General features: G+C 39.8%; 1 protein-coding gene across 1 annotated transcript; it reads right to left on the reverse strand.

Moving 5' to 3' along the window:
• Positions 1–9,539: 9,539 nt before the first annotated feature.
• Positions 9,540–12,190, reverse strand: LOC115567705 (uncharacterized). Its single transcript, XM_030394539.1, has 3 exons — positions 11,829–12,190; positions 11,429–11,552; positions 9,540–9,970 (listed from the first exon to the last, which is right to left on the reverse strand). Exons 1-3 carry the CDS (start codon positions 12,171–12,173, stop codon positions 9,801–9,803), a joined length of 639 nt encoding a protein of 212 aa, XP_030250399.1. The 5' UTR covers positions 12,174–12,190; the 3' UTR covers positions 9,540–9,800.
• Between the last annotated feature and the right edge of the window lie 1,075 nt (positions 12,191–13,265).

The following is a 13,265-nucleotide window of genomic DNA, read 5'->3' on the forward strand; positions in this document are numbered from 1 at the left end:
GCTGGGACTGAACATATCAGATGACAGTACTTCCTCCTGCAGGAGATGACCTGTCGAGGAAACTACTCATTTGTGCTCAGACACAGACGCTTCATTCTGATCTAATAAGAGCCTGCTGATATCAGCGACTGACACAAACACCTGTTCATTCACGCTGCAGAGTGGAAGACAGACATGCACAGACTAGCGCTGACTGCTGTCAGGCCTCATGTACTAATATAAGGGTACAGTGCTTAGGTGGTCACACTCTGTTAACTATACTCTCCTTCCTCTTTGGAATACTGCTGATTTTGTACTGCACAGCTGCTAATGATAATGTAAATGCAAAGCCATGCACACATGTACTATCAGTACCTCTCCTGGAAAACATTTGTTGCATTGACTGAAGTCAGAGAGCAGCTTCTCTGTTGGTCTAAAGCCAGCAGAGGCTTTGAGGGGTTGTGAAGAGAAGGTGTTCAAAGACAATGACATGAATGATAACTTCTTCATAGTTAACCAAGTGTGCATATCCCTTAATGCTGAATATCAAAATCTTATTTCCTCTGTTCTGGGCCAGCTGTTGATCGGAAGCAGGAAATGAAACTTTCTCGTGAGTGATTTTTGCAGACTATCTAGAGTTAATGCCACTATTAGTAGTGCGTGGCAATGGTTTTATTTATGGGTTGATGTTTTGTTTGATGGAAATGCACATGTACAAACAGGCTAGTGTGATAAACATTCCTTTCAATGGTTTCACATAATGCCACTGATCTACAGATGGTAGAAATGTGTCAGCAAAGGTTGGGAAGAAGAACACTGGATCAAACTTATATGAAAATCATCTTTGCAAATGTTTGATGAGGAACAAAATGCATTAAACACACAATCTGTTGGTAGGGTATACTGAATACTGTAAACTGAAACTCCATATATAACCAGTCAGCTCCACAGGGCAGCTTTAAGACTCTAATATCTCACGTTCTGACCAGGGAGGAATAACAAACGGCTGAAAATAGCAGGAATATTGAAAAAGGTGGAGCGTGCCAGTTGTTCCTCACATTTAGTGTTGCCCATGTGTCTCCAACCGCTTATATATAAACTAAGTAATTAATTAATGGATGGTCATTTATTTGTTTTATTTCTCACAGGTATAATAACATAAGAAAACCTACCTGTGCCACTTTTTAAGATGTTTTATCTTGTCACTTCATAAACATAAGTCATCTTCCATATTTGTTACATCATTATGACAATGATGTACGCAGAGGTGGGGCTTCCATGGTGGCTAGGGGGGGCACCCGGCTCCCTGTAATCTGATTGGCCACCCCGTGTGTCCCCAATGGTCACTGACTCGGGGTAATGTCAATCATTGCGCTAAAGCTCTTTACCGATGCTGCATGTTAAAACGGAAGCAAAGCCAAAACCTTGTGTGACTAGACTGTGTTAACAAGTCATGAAGGCTTTTATTTTGGAAAAAAGACAAAGGAAGTAGCTCCGCGGCTGCTAATGAAGTCGTGTAACTTCACCAGCTTCGGACTTTATCTCAACGTGATGCTCCCAGGTGCACCGAGTTAAGGTAAGAACAGAACTCTACAGGTTCTTTAAGACGTTCACACCAATGTTTTGCCAACTTCTGTTCCATTTGGGTCTAATTTAGTTCAATTAGTATGGGAAACTGTTCTTGTGTGTTTTACTTTAGTTAGCTCTCCATCTGGATAAACGTAAACATCTCTCCACTCTTTCAGTAATGCCATTAGCATCCGTTGTAAGTTTCGCGTCTTATGACATTAACGGTGACATATTATTCTCATTTCTGCTTCTTAACATGGTTCCTTGATGTCTAAATGGAATGTTAGCAACATGCTTTGGTCAAAAAAGCTGAAGGATTGAGCCCAGCAGGGTTCTTGAAACACCAGTTTCACAGCCCTGCTCCAGGTGGCCGGTTTCAGTGCCTTTCCCTTTAAATGCTAATGAGCTTCTACGTGCGCCGGCCAAAGACAGTGTTTGCGCCGCCTACCTCTTCCTGCCTACGGAAGACGTGAGGACGGCATCGTGTGACCATGGCAACGGCTGAGTTTGTGGGAGTAATGGCTGCTGGACAACAGAGTCCGACCCAGAACAAGAAGAGGCTCCAGAAGAAAGTAAGCAGCCAAGAATGAACATGGATGTTTCTCAGTGGTTAGTAGGGGTGGGCGATACTGTAAATTTTGGTATCGATTTGATTCCAAGTAATTACAGTGCCAGTATTGCCGATAACGATACCGATACTGATACTGATACTTTTTCTTTGAAAATTACTGATCATTGAATGATTTTGTACTTTTGCCTTTATTGACTTGATCATGATTATGATAATAATAAAACACAGGACAAAGATTTTAGCCAATAAGAAAATAATATTTCACATAATTAAATCTATAACCTATCTGCATGAAGCCTAAATAGGAATACTAATTTTCCTTCAACAGCTACAAAAGGGTAATTATACTCTGCCCTATTCATACTTCAGGTATGAGGTAGGCTATATATCTAAATATAAGCATATATTTTTGAGTTCCAGTAAAACAATTAAGATTTATTTCAACTGTCCGAATATATAATAATAGTTTAAGCACTCTGCTAATATTACATCGTTGACTACCAGTTACACTAACAACATTAATTAATGCTGGAAATAACTTTCACTTCTAGAAATTGCTACCTGGATATTGTTGAGGTTTTTGAACCTTTGTGAACCTGAGTGAGCAGAGTGAGAGAGGAGGAGAGGAGCACTGCACATTAGAGAGACGCTGTGCTCACACAAACTCTGTGAAGAAAAACAAGTGATTTGCTGAACTTGTAGAAGAGAAACTACAACAAGGATATCGATCTCATCACGCCAGTATCGATCTGATACCAATACTCACCTTGGTATCAATACTATCGATATTTGGATCGATCTGCCCACCCCTAGTGGTTAGTAGTTAACTCTGTTACCTCGACATTACTTTTATGTTACTGCAGACTAACAAAAGTTTTATGGGCTTACTGGCCCGTCTGCCCCGCGTTGTTACAGATAACAGCCCCCTTCTCCTGCCTCCAGTGTTTACATCATGAAGCTTAGCCAAACCTCGGCTGGTGTTTACTGCTGTTCAGTTGCATCAACGTGGATGCAAATGAGCACTCGCCCATACTAGAGAAAAGCGTAACCCCATATCATTTATTTATTTTAATTTACCTTTATGTAGCCAGGTAAGTCAAATGGGAACCTCTTCTTATTTGCAGTGACGACCAGTAAAGGTGACTTTGGTCACCGAGGATGTGGTGTCACTAGGTACTTCCTGTTTGAGAGGGGCTGTGTGCTGAGTGCTCCTGAGTTAGCTAGCTGCTGAACAACAGGCTCAGGTGCTGTGTACTGAGTGCAGCGCATTATTTTCAACGCAAATTGTATCCAGAGGACACTGTGTAAGTGAACAACTCAACACCTGAGACCCGCATGTCCCCTGGAACAACGACTTTTTACCGAAGCGCCGGTTTGTTTTTAGCCTTGGAGACTAACCGGCTTCAAGCTGACTAACATCCCACGGGACGTAAACTGAGGTCTTTCCACCGCAGCGGGTCCACTTGTTGGACCCGTGTCGGTAAGTTTGGCTGCTTGCTAACCTACCTTGCATCTATCTAAGCTATACACCCGATCATCGCAGTGGGCTCCAACTCTGGAGCCCTTGTGTAAGTAACATCAGTTGCCCCAGATTTCCTGCCAGATTTCCTGCCATCACCGGTTAGGTGGCGATCATTGCCTCCTACACATAGATTTGTATACTGTCAGTTGTTTGTTTTCTCTTTCGAGCATGCCTCCACTCACCTCGGCGGAGCCTGAACTGTCCGACCTAAGATCCGAACTACGCTCCATTGAGGGCCTCCTGGATGATGATGTCCTGACTCTCCCTGGTGCTATTACCTATTGTCTCTCTGGTGGAAAGGTAGTCGATTTAATCGAACTCATTCCGACGCTCACTGACCTACATCCCACTGTTAATATTGTTCTAGCACACGTGGGAACGAATGACGTCATGGCTAGAAATTCCAGCAAATTGCATGCAGACTTGGAGTCTCTGTGCTACACAATTGAGAGTCTGGGAAAATGTTGTCTGTTGTCTGGCCCCATTCCAACTCTCTTCAAAAACTCAAAACGCTTTAGTCGACTGTTCGGTCTCTATCACTGGTTAAAAAACTTTTGCTCTGCAGCAGGATATGATTTCATCTCAAACTTTGATTACTTTTGGACTAATCCAAGCCTATACAGAGCAGATGGTGTGCATCCTAACAGAAAGGGCACAAATCAGTTGACCACTAATTCTATTCAGTTTATAGCATTTTCTCTCTGATATGCACCATGGCAGGACTCGATCCAGGCCTCTATTTCTCCAAATAACACAGCAAGTCTTGACAGCATGAGTCCTGCCACTGTGTGCTTTGATTCTCAGACACTGTCAGTGAACAACTCCTGCCATCTAGGCCAGAATCTGCCTTAACTGACACTCCTACTCACTCTGCAACCTCCTTAAAGATGGCTCTCCTCAATGTTAGATCCCTTAACAATAAAACCTTCATTGTTAATGATACTATAACATCACATCAACTTGATTGTATTCTCCTCACTGAGACCTGGCTTGATGAGACTGGTAGCAAGGAGCTGATTGAAGCTTCACCATCTTATTTTTCATTTTCCCACTGTTCCAGATCTAACAAGAAAGGTGGTGGTGTTGCTGCTATTTTTTCAGATATGTTATCATGTAAAAACACCTCATTTGGTTTCTATTCTACATTTGAATATTTAGCTCTAATAATCAAATCTGTATATCCATGTCTAGTTCTCACAGTTTACCGCCCTCCAAGACTCAAAAAAGGCTTTTTATCTGAATTTGGTGAGCTTTCATCTAAAATTACTGTTGAATATGACTCAATACTTATTTCTGGGGATTTTAATATTCATATTGATAATGCTACTGATTGTTTTGCCAACCAGTTCACCGACACATTATCAGCTTTTAGACTTACGCAGCACATTACCGAGCCGACACATAATCAAGGTCATACTCTTGACCTGGTTATCTCTAAAGGCATTGACTTAACCCCAAAGTGCATACTAGATGTTGGCTTTTCAGATCACTTTTGTATTTTTTTTAATGTTGCTGTGTTGACCGAATATGCTTTAAAGCATAAACCAGGTGGTTTAAAGCTAGTCAAAAGACGGGCCATTTGTCCAGAGACATCTGACAGGTTTATTGCTAGATATACAAACTCTGTTAGGGGTAGTAGTTCACAGTCTGGTTTTAATTTGTCCTCTCTGTCCTTATGTGCTATTTGGTCAATAATTTTAAAAATTCAGTGACACGAATTATGGATGATCTTGCACCTATGAAAACTAAACTAATTTCTGGTAAAATAAAAGCACCTTGGAGGAATATGGAAAGAGTGAGGGCACTAAAAAGAACCTGCCGCAAATCTGAACGCAAATGGCGTAAGACCAAATTGCGGGTTGATTATGGTATCTATAAGGACCTGCTTAGTAAATATAACAAAGAAATTAAAATAGCTAGACAACATTATTTCTCTCAAATTATTACTGAAAACTTAAATACACTACTAATTACGGATATTGTTATTTACATGAGTGCTTTTCCTATTTGGTCTGAATTTTAATGAAATTAGTAAAAGTTCCCTTTGATATTACTAATAATGAATGAGAAGAAACACCATTTTCATTAGTTTAATATTTATTACCCCAAAAATTTAGACAATCACAAGGATAGCCTCAAATAACAAAAATTGACAATGTCAGTAGCGGGTGTTTCCACCATTTGCCGCCTTCTCCAGCAACGCTGACGACCATCATTTCTGTGCAAGGTGACCCGACACTCATCAGTGAACAGGACGGTAGACCACTGCTGCATTGTCCAGGTCACATGGTCTTGTGCCCACTGCAAACGTTCACGGCGGTGTCTTGGTGTCAGTGGAGTCACCTGCAACGGTCATCTGACATTCAAGCCAAAGCTGTGGAGTCGGTTTCGAATGGTTTGTCTGGAAACCCTAGTACCCCTCACACCTCGTAACTGGGCCTGCAGCTGTGTGGCAGTTGCATAACGATGTCTGAGTGCATAGGTCCTTAGGTACTGGTCATCGTTGCGGTCTGTCACTCGTGGGGCTCCACTCCTGGGTCTGTCACGAACTCTGCCAGTAGTTCTGTGTCTTGATGCAAGTCTGCTGATGACACTTTGAGACACACCAAGTTCACGAGCAACATCTGACTGCCTGCCACCGACCCGAAGGCGCGCTATGGCCAGGTGGCGCTGCTCGTCCGTTAAGTGACGTCGTGTGTTCATGGCTGTTTGAATGATGAACTTGGAATGACTTACTGACAATACCAGCTTTTTATACCCACAGAATGTTGAAATTGATGCCACATTGAAAATGGTTGTGGTTTAGTTTTTTGGTATTGGCCCCAATATGTAAGGCACACTGTACACAGTGAGACCATTACGTGGAAAACACAAAATGAGGTGTGTCTATCACCCCAATACAATTGCCTCCCTATCCCAAAACTCTCTGAAGTGAAACAAACACCGTATGTATGAAATCCACTGAGTCTCTCACAATATCCCTAACTTATTGTGAGTAGTGTAATTCCAAAGTGCTGTTTAGCACTATTGACAAACTGGTTAAACCGCTTAGATCAATGCCTGCTGAGACTCTTCAGTAAAATGTAATGAATTTGCCACATACTTTAACTATAAAATTTCCAATATTAGAAATAAAATAGTGGCTTCCCCTACTGATGGGTGTGACCATTTTCTTCTCACCAAACACAGCATTACCAGCACTCTTTCCAGCTTCACACTGATTCAGTCTAGTGAGCTTCAAGATGTGGTGCAGTAGCTCAGTTCTGCAACATGCTCTCTTAATCTAATGCCAACAAAATTGCTCAAAAATGTTTTTAGCTGTTTGATAGACGATGTCCTTGAGATTGTTAACACCTCCCTACATTCTGGAATCTTCCCCTCATGTCTCAAACATGCTATTGTAACACCACTGTTAAAAAAGAGTAATCTTGATCCACTTGTATTCAAAAATTACAGACCAATATCAAACCTTCCATTTCTGGGGAAAATTCTTGAAAAAGTTGTTCACCGACAATCATATAGGTATCTGTCAAACCACAATTTGTTTGATGTTTACCAGTCCGGTTTTAGAGTTAACCACAGTACCGAAACTGCCCTGATCAGAGTTGTTAATGATCTTAAAATTAGTACAGACAATCATGAAGTTTCTATTCTAGTTCTTCTTGACCTCATTGCAGCATTTGATACTGTAGATCATGAAATTCTTCTTTAGCGCCTTGAACACTGTCTGGGCCTTAAAGGCACAGTTCTTCACTGGTTTTCTTCATATCACATCTTTCATATCAATCATATGCCGACGACACATTTATACATTTCTGTTTCTATCAATAATCTAAGCCCAATAAATGATCTCATCCAGTGCATCACAGACATCAGATGCTGGATGGTAAAAAATGTTTTACAACTTAATGAGGACAAAACAGAGATTCTTTTGGTAGGTCCTAAGGCTCTGAGGCAAAATATTCAATCCTTGTTAACTCCCCTGTCTGTAAAACCATGTGAGCATGTCAATAACTTGGGTGTGATTTTAGATGCTGATCTCACCTTCCAAAGGCATATCTCTAATATTTCTAAGACTGCTTTTTATCATCTTAGAAACATATCAAAAGTTAGATGTTTCCTGTCTCAGTCAGACTCTGAAAAGCTGGTTCATGCCTTTATTTCCAGTAGACTGGACTACTGCAGTGCTCTTTTTGCTGGACTGAAAAAGTACTACTAAAGTACTAACGAAAACCAAAACGTTTGAGCACATCACTCCTATTGTATCATCTCTTCAGTGGCTCCTAGTAAAACAAAGAATTGATTTTAAAATACTTATTATTGTTTTTAAATGTTGTAATGGCTTGGCTCACTCTTACGTTGCTGACATGCTCACCAAATACCCACCAGGGAGATCCCTTAGATCATCAGATAAAGAGCTCCTCACTATACCCAGAATCAACTCCAAATCAGCTCATGGTGCTTTCAGCCACTATGGTCCTACTCTCTGGAATTCTCTTCCACATGAATTACGGTCTGCTACAACAGTGTCTGCTTTTAAAAGTAAACTAAAAACATATCTCTTTTCACAAGCTTTTAGTTTTAAAGAGTGTGTTTTATTTCTGTCTTGTTTGCTTTAAGAATTTTTATTATCATTATTATTATTATCTCCCTTTTTAAATGATGATAATAATAATTCTTGTGTGATTTTATAATGTCCTAAATGTTTTTTTAATGTTTTATTGTCTTTTATCCTATATCAGGGTTCGTACACATTTTTCAAGGTCAAATTCAAGCACTTTTCAAGCACTTTTAAGGGTCATTTTCAAGATTTTCCAGCACCTTATTGCTGGGGTAAAATACGTATCTACAGGAATATATATACTTGTGATTTTTTTCTTCACTTTTTATCACAATTATGTACATTGTATTATGCTGTAAACATCTAAAATTATGTTTCATAATAGCAAAAACTTCCGAAATTAATTATCCAGTCTGATCCCAATTTTGTGAAAGACACAGAGTTTTAATGTCAAGCACTTTCAAGCACTTAAACTAAAATCCAAGCACTTTTCAGACCTTGAAAACGCAACATTGAAATTCAAGCACTTTCAAGGATTTCAAGCACCCGTACGAACCCTGCTATATGCTATTTTATGTTCTACAATGTATCTTTGTTTTAATTTCTTGAAGCACATTGAGTTTACGCTTGCCGTATGAAATGTGCTATATAAATAAATTTGACTTAACTTGACAAATCAGTAATTTTCAACTGTAGTTTTCAATAAGCCACAGTTGCCTCCCATCACCTCTCTATCAGCAGAATTGTTTTTGAACCGGTTCCAACAGTTTATAAACTTTGAATAAATATTAGAAAAGAAACAACGCGACGTGATTGATTAGTTATGTAATTTCCAATGAATAATACACATTCTGCGTAAAAACAGGTGTTCCTGTGGCAATTGCGAACAAATGCCTAGAGAACCTGAGAATATCTGCTGGATGGAAATACCACAAGTGTGAACACTGGGAAAACATGGTTGTCATTTTGCAGTCTATCTTCTCTGTAATCCATTGTCACTCACTTACCTTTCATAATTTCTAGGTTAGATGAAGACTACAGCAGCTTCCTGAGCCACCATCATGCATGGTGGACCCTCCTGGCCTGTAACCTGTCTGTCTGAATGTGTTTTCACTGCAGAATGCACTGAACATTTATCAGGACAGACTATGGACCTTTACGTCTGAGGGGAATAGTGCAGTAAGCTTTTAGTCCCATAAATACTATTAATTTATTGCAAAAGTGTTATGATGAAAAGTACATAACTGATTCCTCTATCTTACATTGCTTATAGTTTATCTTCACTATTTTTTGGTAGCATGAAAACTACATATCAAACAATGAAAACACACAGAACAGTTAGTAAAGATGTTTTATGGCAAGAAACATTTGTAGACATACAAAATAAATATCTGAAGTGGAACAGTTGAACTTGCCAGTTGCCAAGGATGTGAACATTCAGTGCTGACTTCACATTGAATTGTGTCCAGCCAATATAGCCTACAGAGGCTTTGTAAGTTGCGGCTTTCTGGGGCAGAGAGTGAGAGTTGTGCTGCCCGTCTGCATGGTGCTGAGGATTCGGGCAGAGTTCCCTGACGCAGAAGGACAGTATGTTGGGTTCAGACCTGTCCTTGGTTGAACCTTGACACGTAACTGGCTATAATCTCCAGGTTATCGGGTCTTTCATACAGAGCCAAGAGGTCTTCAGGGATTGTAAGATTCAGCACCTCGTTCACATATGGGGCAGGGTCCTTCTCGAAGATCAGGTCCAACAGTGCATCAATGTAGTCTGCAGTGCAATAAACAAAAAAAAATCATATTTACAAGAAAACTGCGCTAGAACCAAAAAGCCTTGTGCTGCAGTGTTGTAAAGTGTCTCTTCTTATTTCTCCTAATTTATACATTCTCCTTATTTATTATTTATTTTGAAAACCATCTAAAAAGAATTCAGATTTTATTTGTTTGTGTTTATTTTCAACCTTTTGTGTTATGCCTGTGTGTCCGTGTTTATTGTAATTTGTGGGGTTTGTAAGATTGTTAAACTTAGGAGCCAGGTAGGATGGAAAAATGTTCTTGGATGGAAAAATAGTACTTCATCATAGTACTAAATCATGGCAAGCACACTAAACTATAATGAACTAAACAGATAGTGATGTTTTATTCACCTGCATAACATTCCAAGGTGGGGAAGACAACATTTAGGGCCCTATAAAATCCGTTTTATTTTTTCCCAAATTCCGTTTAATTTTTTCCCTAATTCCGTTTTTTTCCGTTTCAATTTTTGTGAATTCCGTTTTTTCCGTTTTAAATTTGTGAATCCCGATTTACTCTTATTATACTACTAAAAACAGTGTGTTTTTAATGTTAATGACAAAAATGTACACAAATTAAATAGAAATTACCTTAAATTAATTGAGGTGACAAACATATTTCCTCAATACTGCACCGTACAGTACAGTAAAGTGCATCAAAAACATTTGAATCTTCATACAGTAGTATATTTTGTGTTTTTATGGGTTTCATTGAATAAAAACATGGTCAGCTCTCAGGCAGATCCAGAAAAGCCTCCCAGCCCAGGCAGAGTCAGCTAAGAGGGCTCTGGCTAACGGGGCTAGCTAGCTAACATCAGCTACTGTTCGCAGCAGTTAACAGTCACTCTGGTATTATATGCCGATAATATTAATCGGACAGGTGGCTAACTCTCACGCATTAACGTTACACCTTTAATTATGATTTCTCAGGTCTGCTTCTTTGCAAAACAACAGTTCACCTGACACATACAAGTCGTTCGGGGACTGCTCGGCTCTGTAGTGAGGGGTAAATGTCAAGTTTCTCAGCTTTTTCGCCGACGAAGACGGAGCCGTGGACAGCCGCTTCGCCATGCTTACCTTGTGCCACCCAGATTTGGTTCCCCCCGTGCAGTTTTCCCCAGACAAACGTTCCTCTTCCACACGAGAACAACATTTCAGTGAAATTATGTCAAATTCCGCGATATTCTGCGTTAAAAAGTAGATTCCGTTTTAACCGGCCAATTCTGCGATTGCATCCGCGATTCCGTGATCGCGGAAATCATAGGGCCCTAAACATTCTTGGATGCAAACCGCAGGACACTGATTTCTGTGTGCCTTTGATAGATGAAAACAGAATTTTCATTAGTCAATCCATATTCATAACAGAGTAAAACAAAAATTACATATTAGAGTAACATAGTGACTAACATTACATCTTATGCTTTTGTTCAACAAACCTGTGCTTCTGAAGTGAGGCTGGAGAGTTCTCATGGAAAGCTGCGTGCCAACTGTGCATGTCACTGGTTGGTCTGTCTGGCAGGCAACATGATGCACCACAGGCTGCTGTACATATGTGCCTGGCTAAACACATAAGGAAGTAATATGTTATGTGTCCGTTTTCTCATGTCACATGAAACAAAGCTATGTAGACAGAAATTCAGTGCCATGTTTTAAAAGAGTACTGACATGACAAATTAATGTTTAGCAACATTAACATTACTGTGAATCCTACGGCCAGTAAGCCCAACGTTGTAACATTAGTTCAGCCGTGTATTTACATCGAAGGTTAGCGTTAGCTCATGTGCTAAACAGCCAAAGTAACACAAACTATAGGCTACTGTTTTTTAAAATACTTACAGTTCCTTCATCTGTGGCGTTGCCACAGACAGTGGGTGTGGATCCATCTGTTAGGAACAATCTCATTGCCAGTCCAGCCTTATACTGACCCTGGTTGCTGAAACAGTCCGGCGTGAAGTGATTGGCACAGACAAAAACGCTTTTGCTCTCTGAAGCTGAGATGTTTCCCTGAAAAATAAAATTTAACCACTTCGTTCTGATATCCTCTTTGGTAGGGAGGTGATGAAGGGAAACACGAGTATCCGTGCATCTGATGACAGAGCAGGAGTGCTTGGCTTTCGGGTTGTACATGGTGGCGGTCAGGCTGTTGCGTACAAGTGAAGTGAAAAAATGGCAGATCCTCATTCAGGTAGCCGGCGTAACATGGGAGGAGATATCCATTGTGAGGGTGGGAGTATTCCAAATGGCTCACTTAGAGGCAGATTTCCTGACTCCGCCTGTTAACTTAGTGGTCGAAAATCACTCTTAAGATGTCGGGAGGCACTCCGGATATGCAAATATACATACTAAAGCAACGAAAAAGTGAGTTTTGCATAATATGTCCCCTTTAATTAACAGTCAATAACAGAATATCATATCAGTGTTGCCACTGTGATGTTGGAACAGTACAAATAACATGCTGCTTTTCATTGTATTTGTGGACACGTTTTGAATGTAGACTACAATGAAACGGAGGCAGGGAGATATCTCCAATTACTTCACAAAGAAGAAAATTAGCACCCAGGCAGCTAACACAGGCCAACATTTCCAGGGTATTTCCAGGTATTAGGGAAATGCTTTAAAATGTGTAATGTGGTGTTCTGCACGATTTTACAGTTATTCAGTGAATGAAGCAATTTAAATACCTCCTTTTAATCACAGTACTAAACTGGCACTATGCACTAAAAATTGTGTATTTGAATATTTGCAATTCATGCTATTTATTATTAAAAAATAATGTAGACTTTATTAAAAATACAATTTAATCATGTATGTAGTGTTTACTGAGTTTACTTTGCTGAGTCATTTTTTAAGTATATTTTACATTTTTATTTTGTTTTATGTATTTTATTATTGTTGCTACATTGTAAGAATTTAAGTGGTGCTTAAAACTGCTATGTGCTACGTTCACTGTACAGAGCTAGGAGCACCAACTTCTTGATAACTTTGTACAGCAAACATGCTAGTGCTCTGTGTGTTACCACTTGATAAGAGTAAACCCAGCAGAGCTAATGTGGCCAAGAAAAGCATGATGAAAACAGTGTGTAACTGTACAATATAAATTGAAGTGATCGTATATTATATTGAAGTGGGCGATCAGTGGCAGCTTTCATTGTTGTTACTTTTGGGCGGCCCCCCCAGATTAATTGTTGTTATCCCCTGTGCCCCCCACCAGAAAATTATCTGGACCCGCACCTGGATTTACGATCTTGAGAAACCTTAAGGGGAAATTCAATA

The sequence above is a fragment of the Sparus aurata genome, chromosome 17 (assembly GCF_900880675.1).
Source record: "Sparus aurata chromosome 17, fSpaAur1.1, whole genome shotgun sequence".
Classification (NCBI taxonomy): domain Eukaryota; kingdom Metazoa; phylum Chordata; class Actinopteri; order Spariformes; family Sparidae; genus Sparus; species Sparus aurata.

Coding starts and splice junctions, on each gene's coding strand:
- LOC115567705 (XM_030394539.1), bottom strand. CDS start 12,173: ATGAGGATCTGCCATTTTTTCACTTCACTTGTACGCAACAGCCTGACC. Junction 11,553..11,828: donor ACGCCACAGATGAAGGAACT/GTAAGTATTTTA, acceptor TTATGTGTTTAG/CCAGGCACATATGTACAGCA. Junction 9,971..11,428: donor GCCTCACTTCAGAAGCACAG/GTTTGTTGAACA, acceptor ATTGCACTGCAG/ACTACATTGATGCACTGTTG.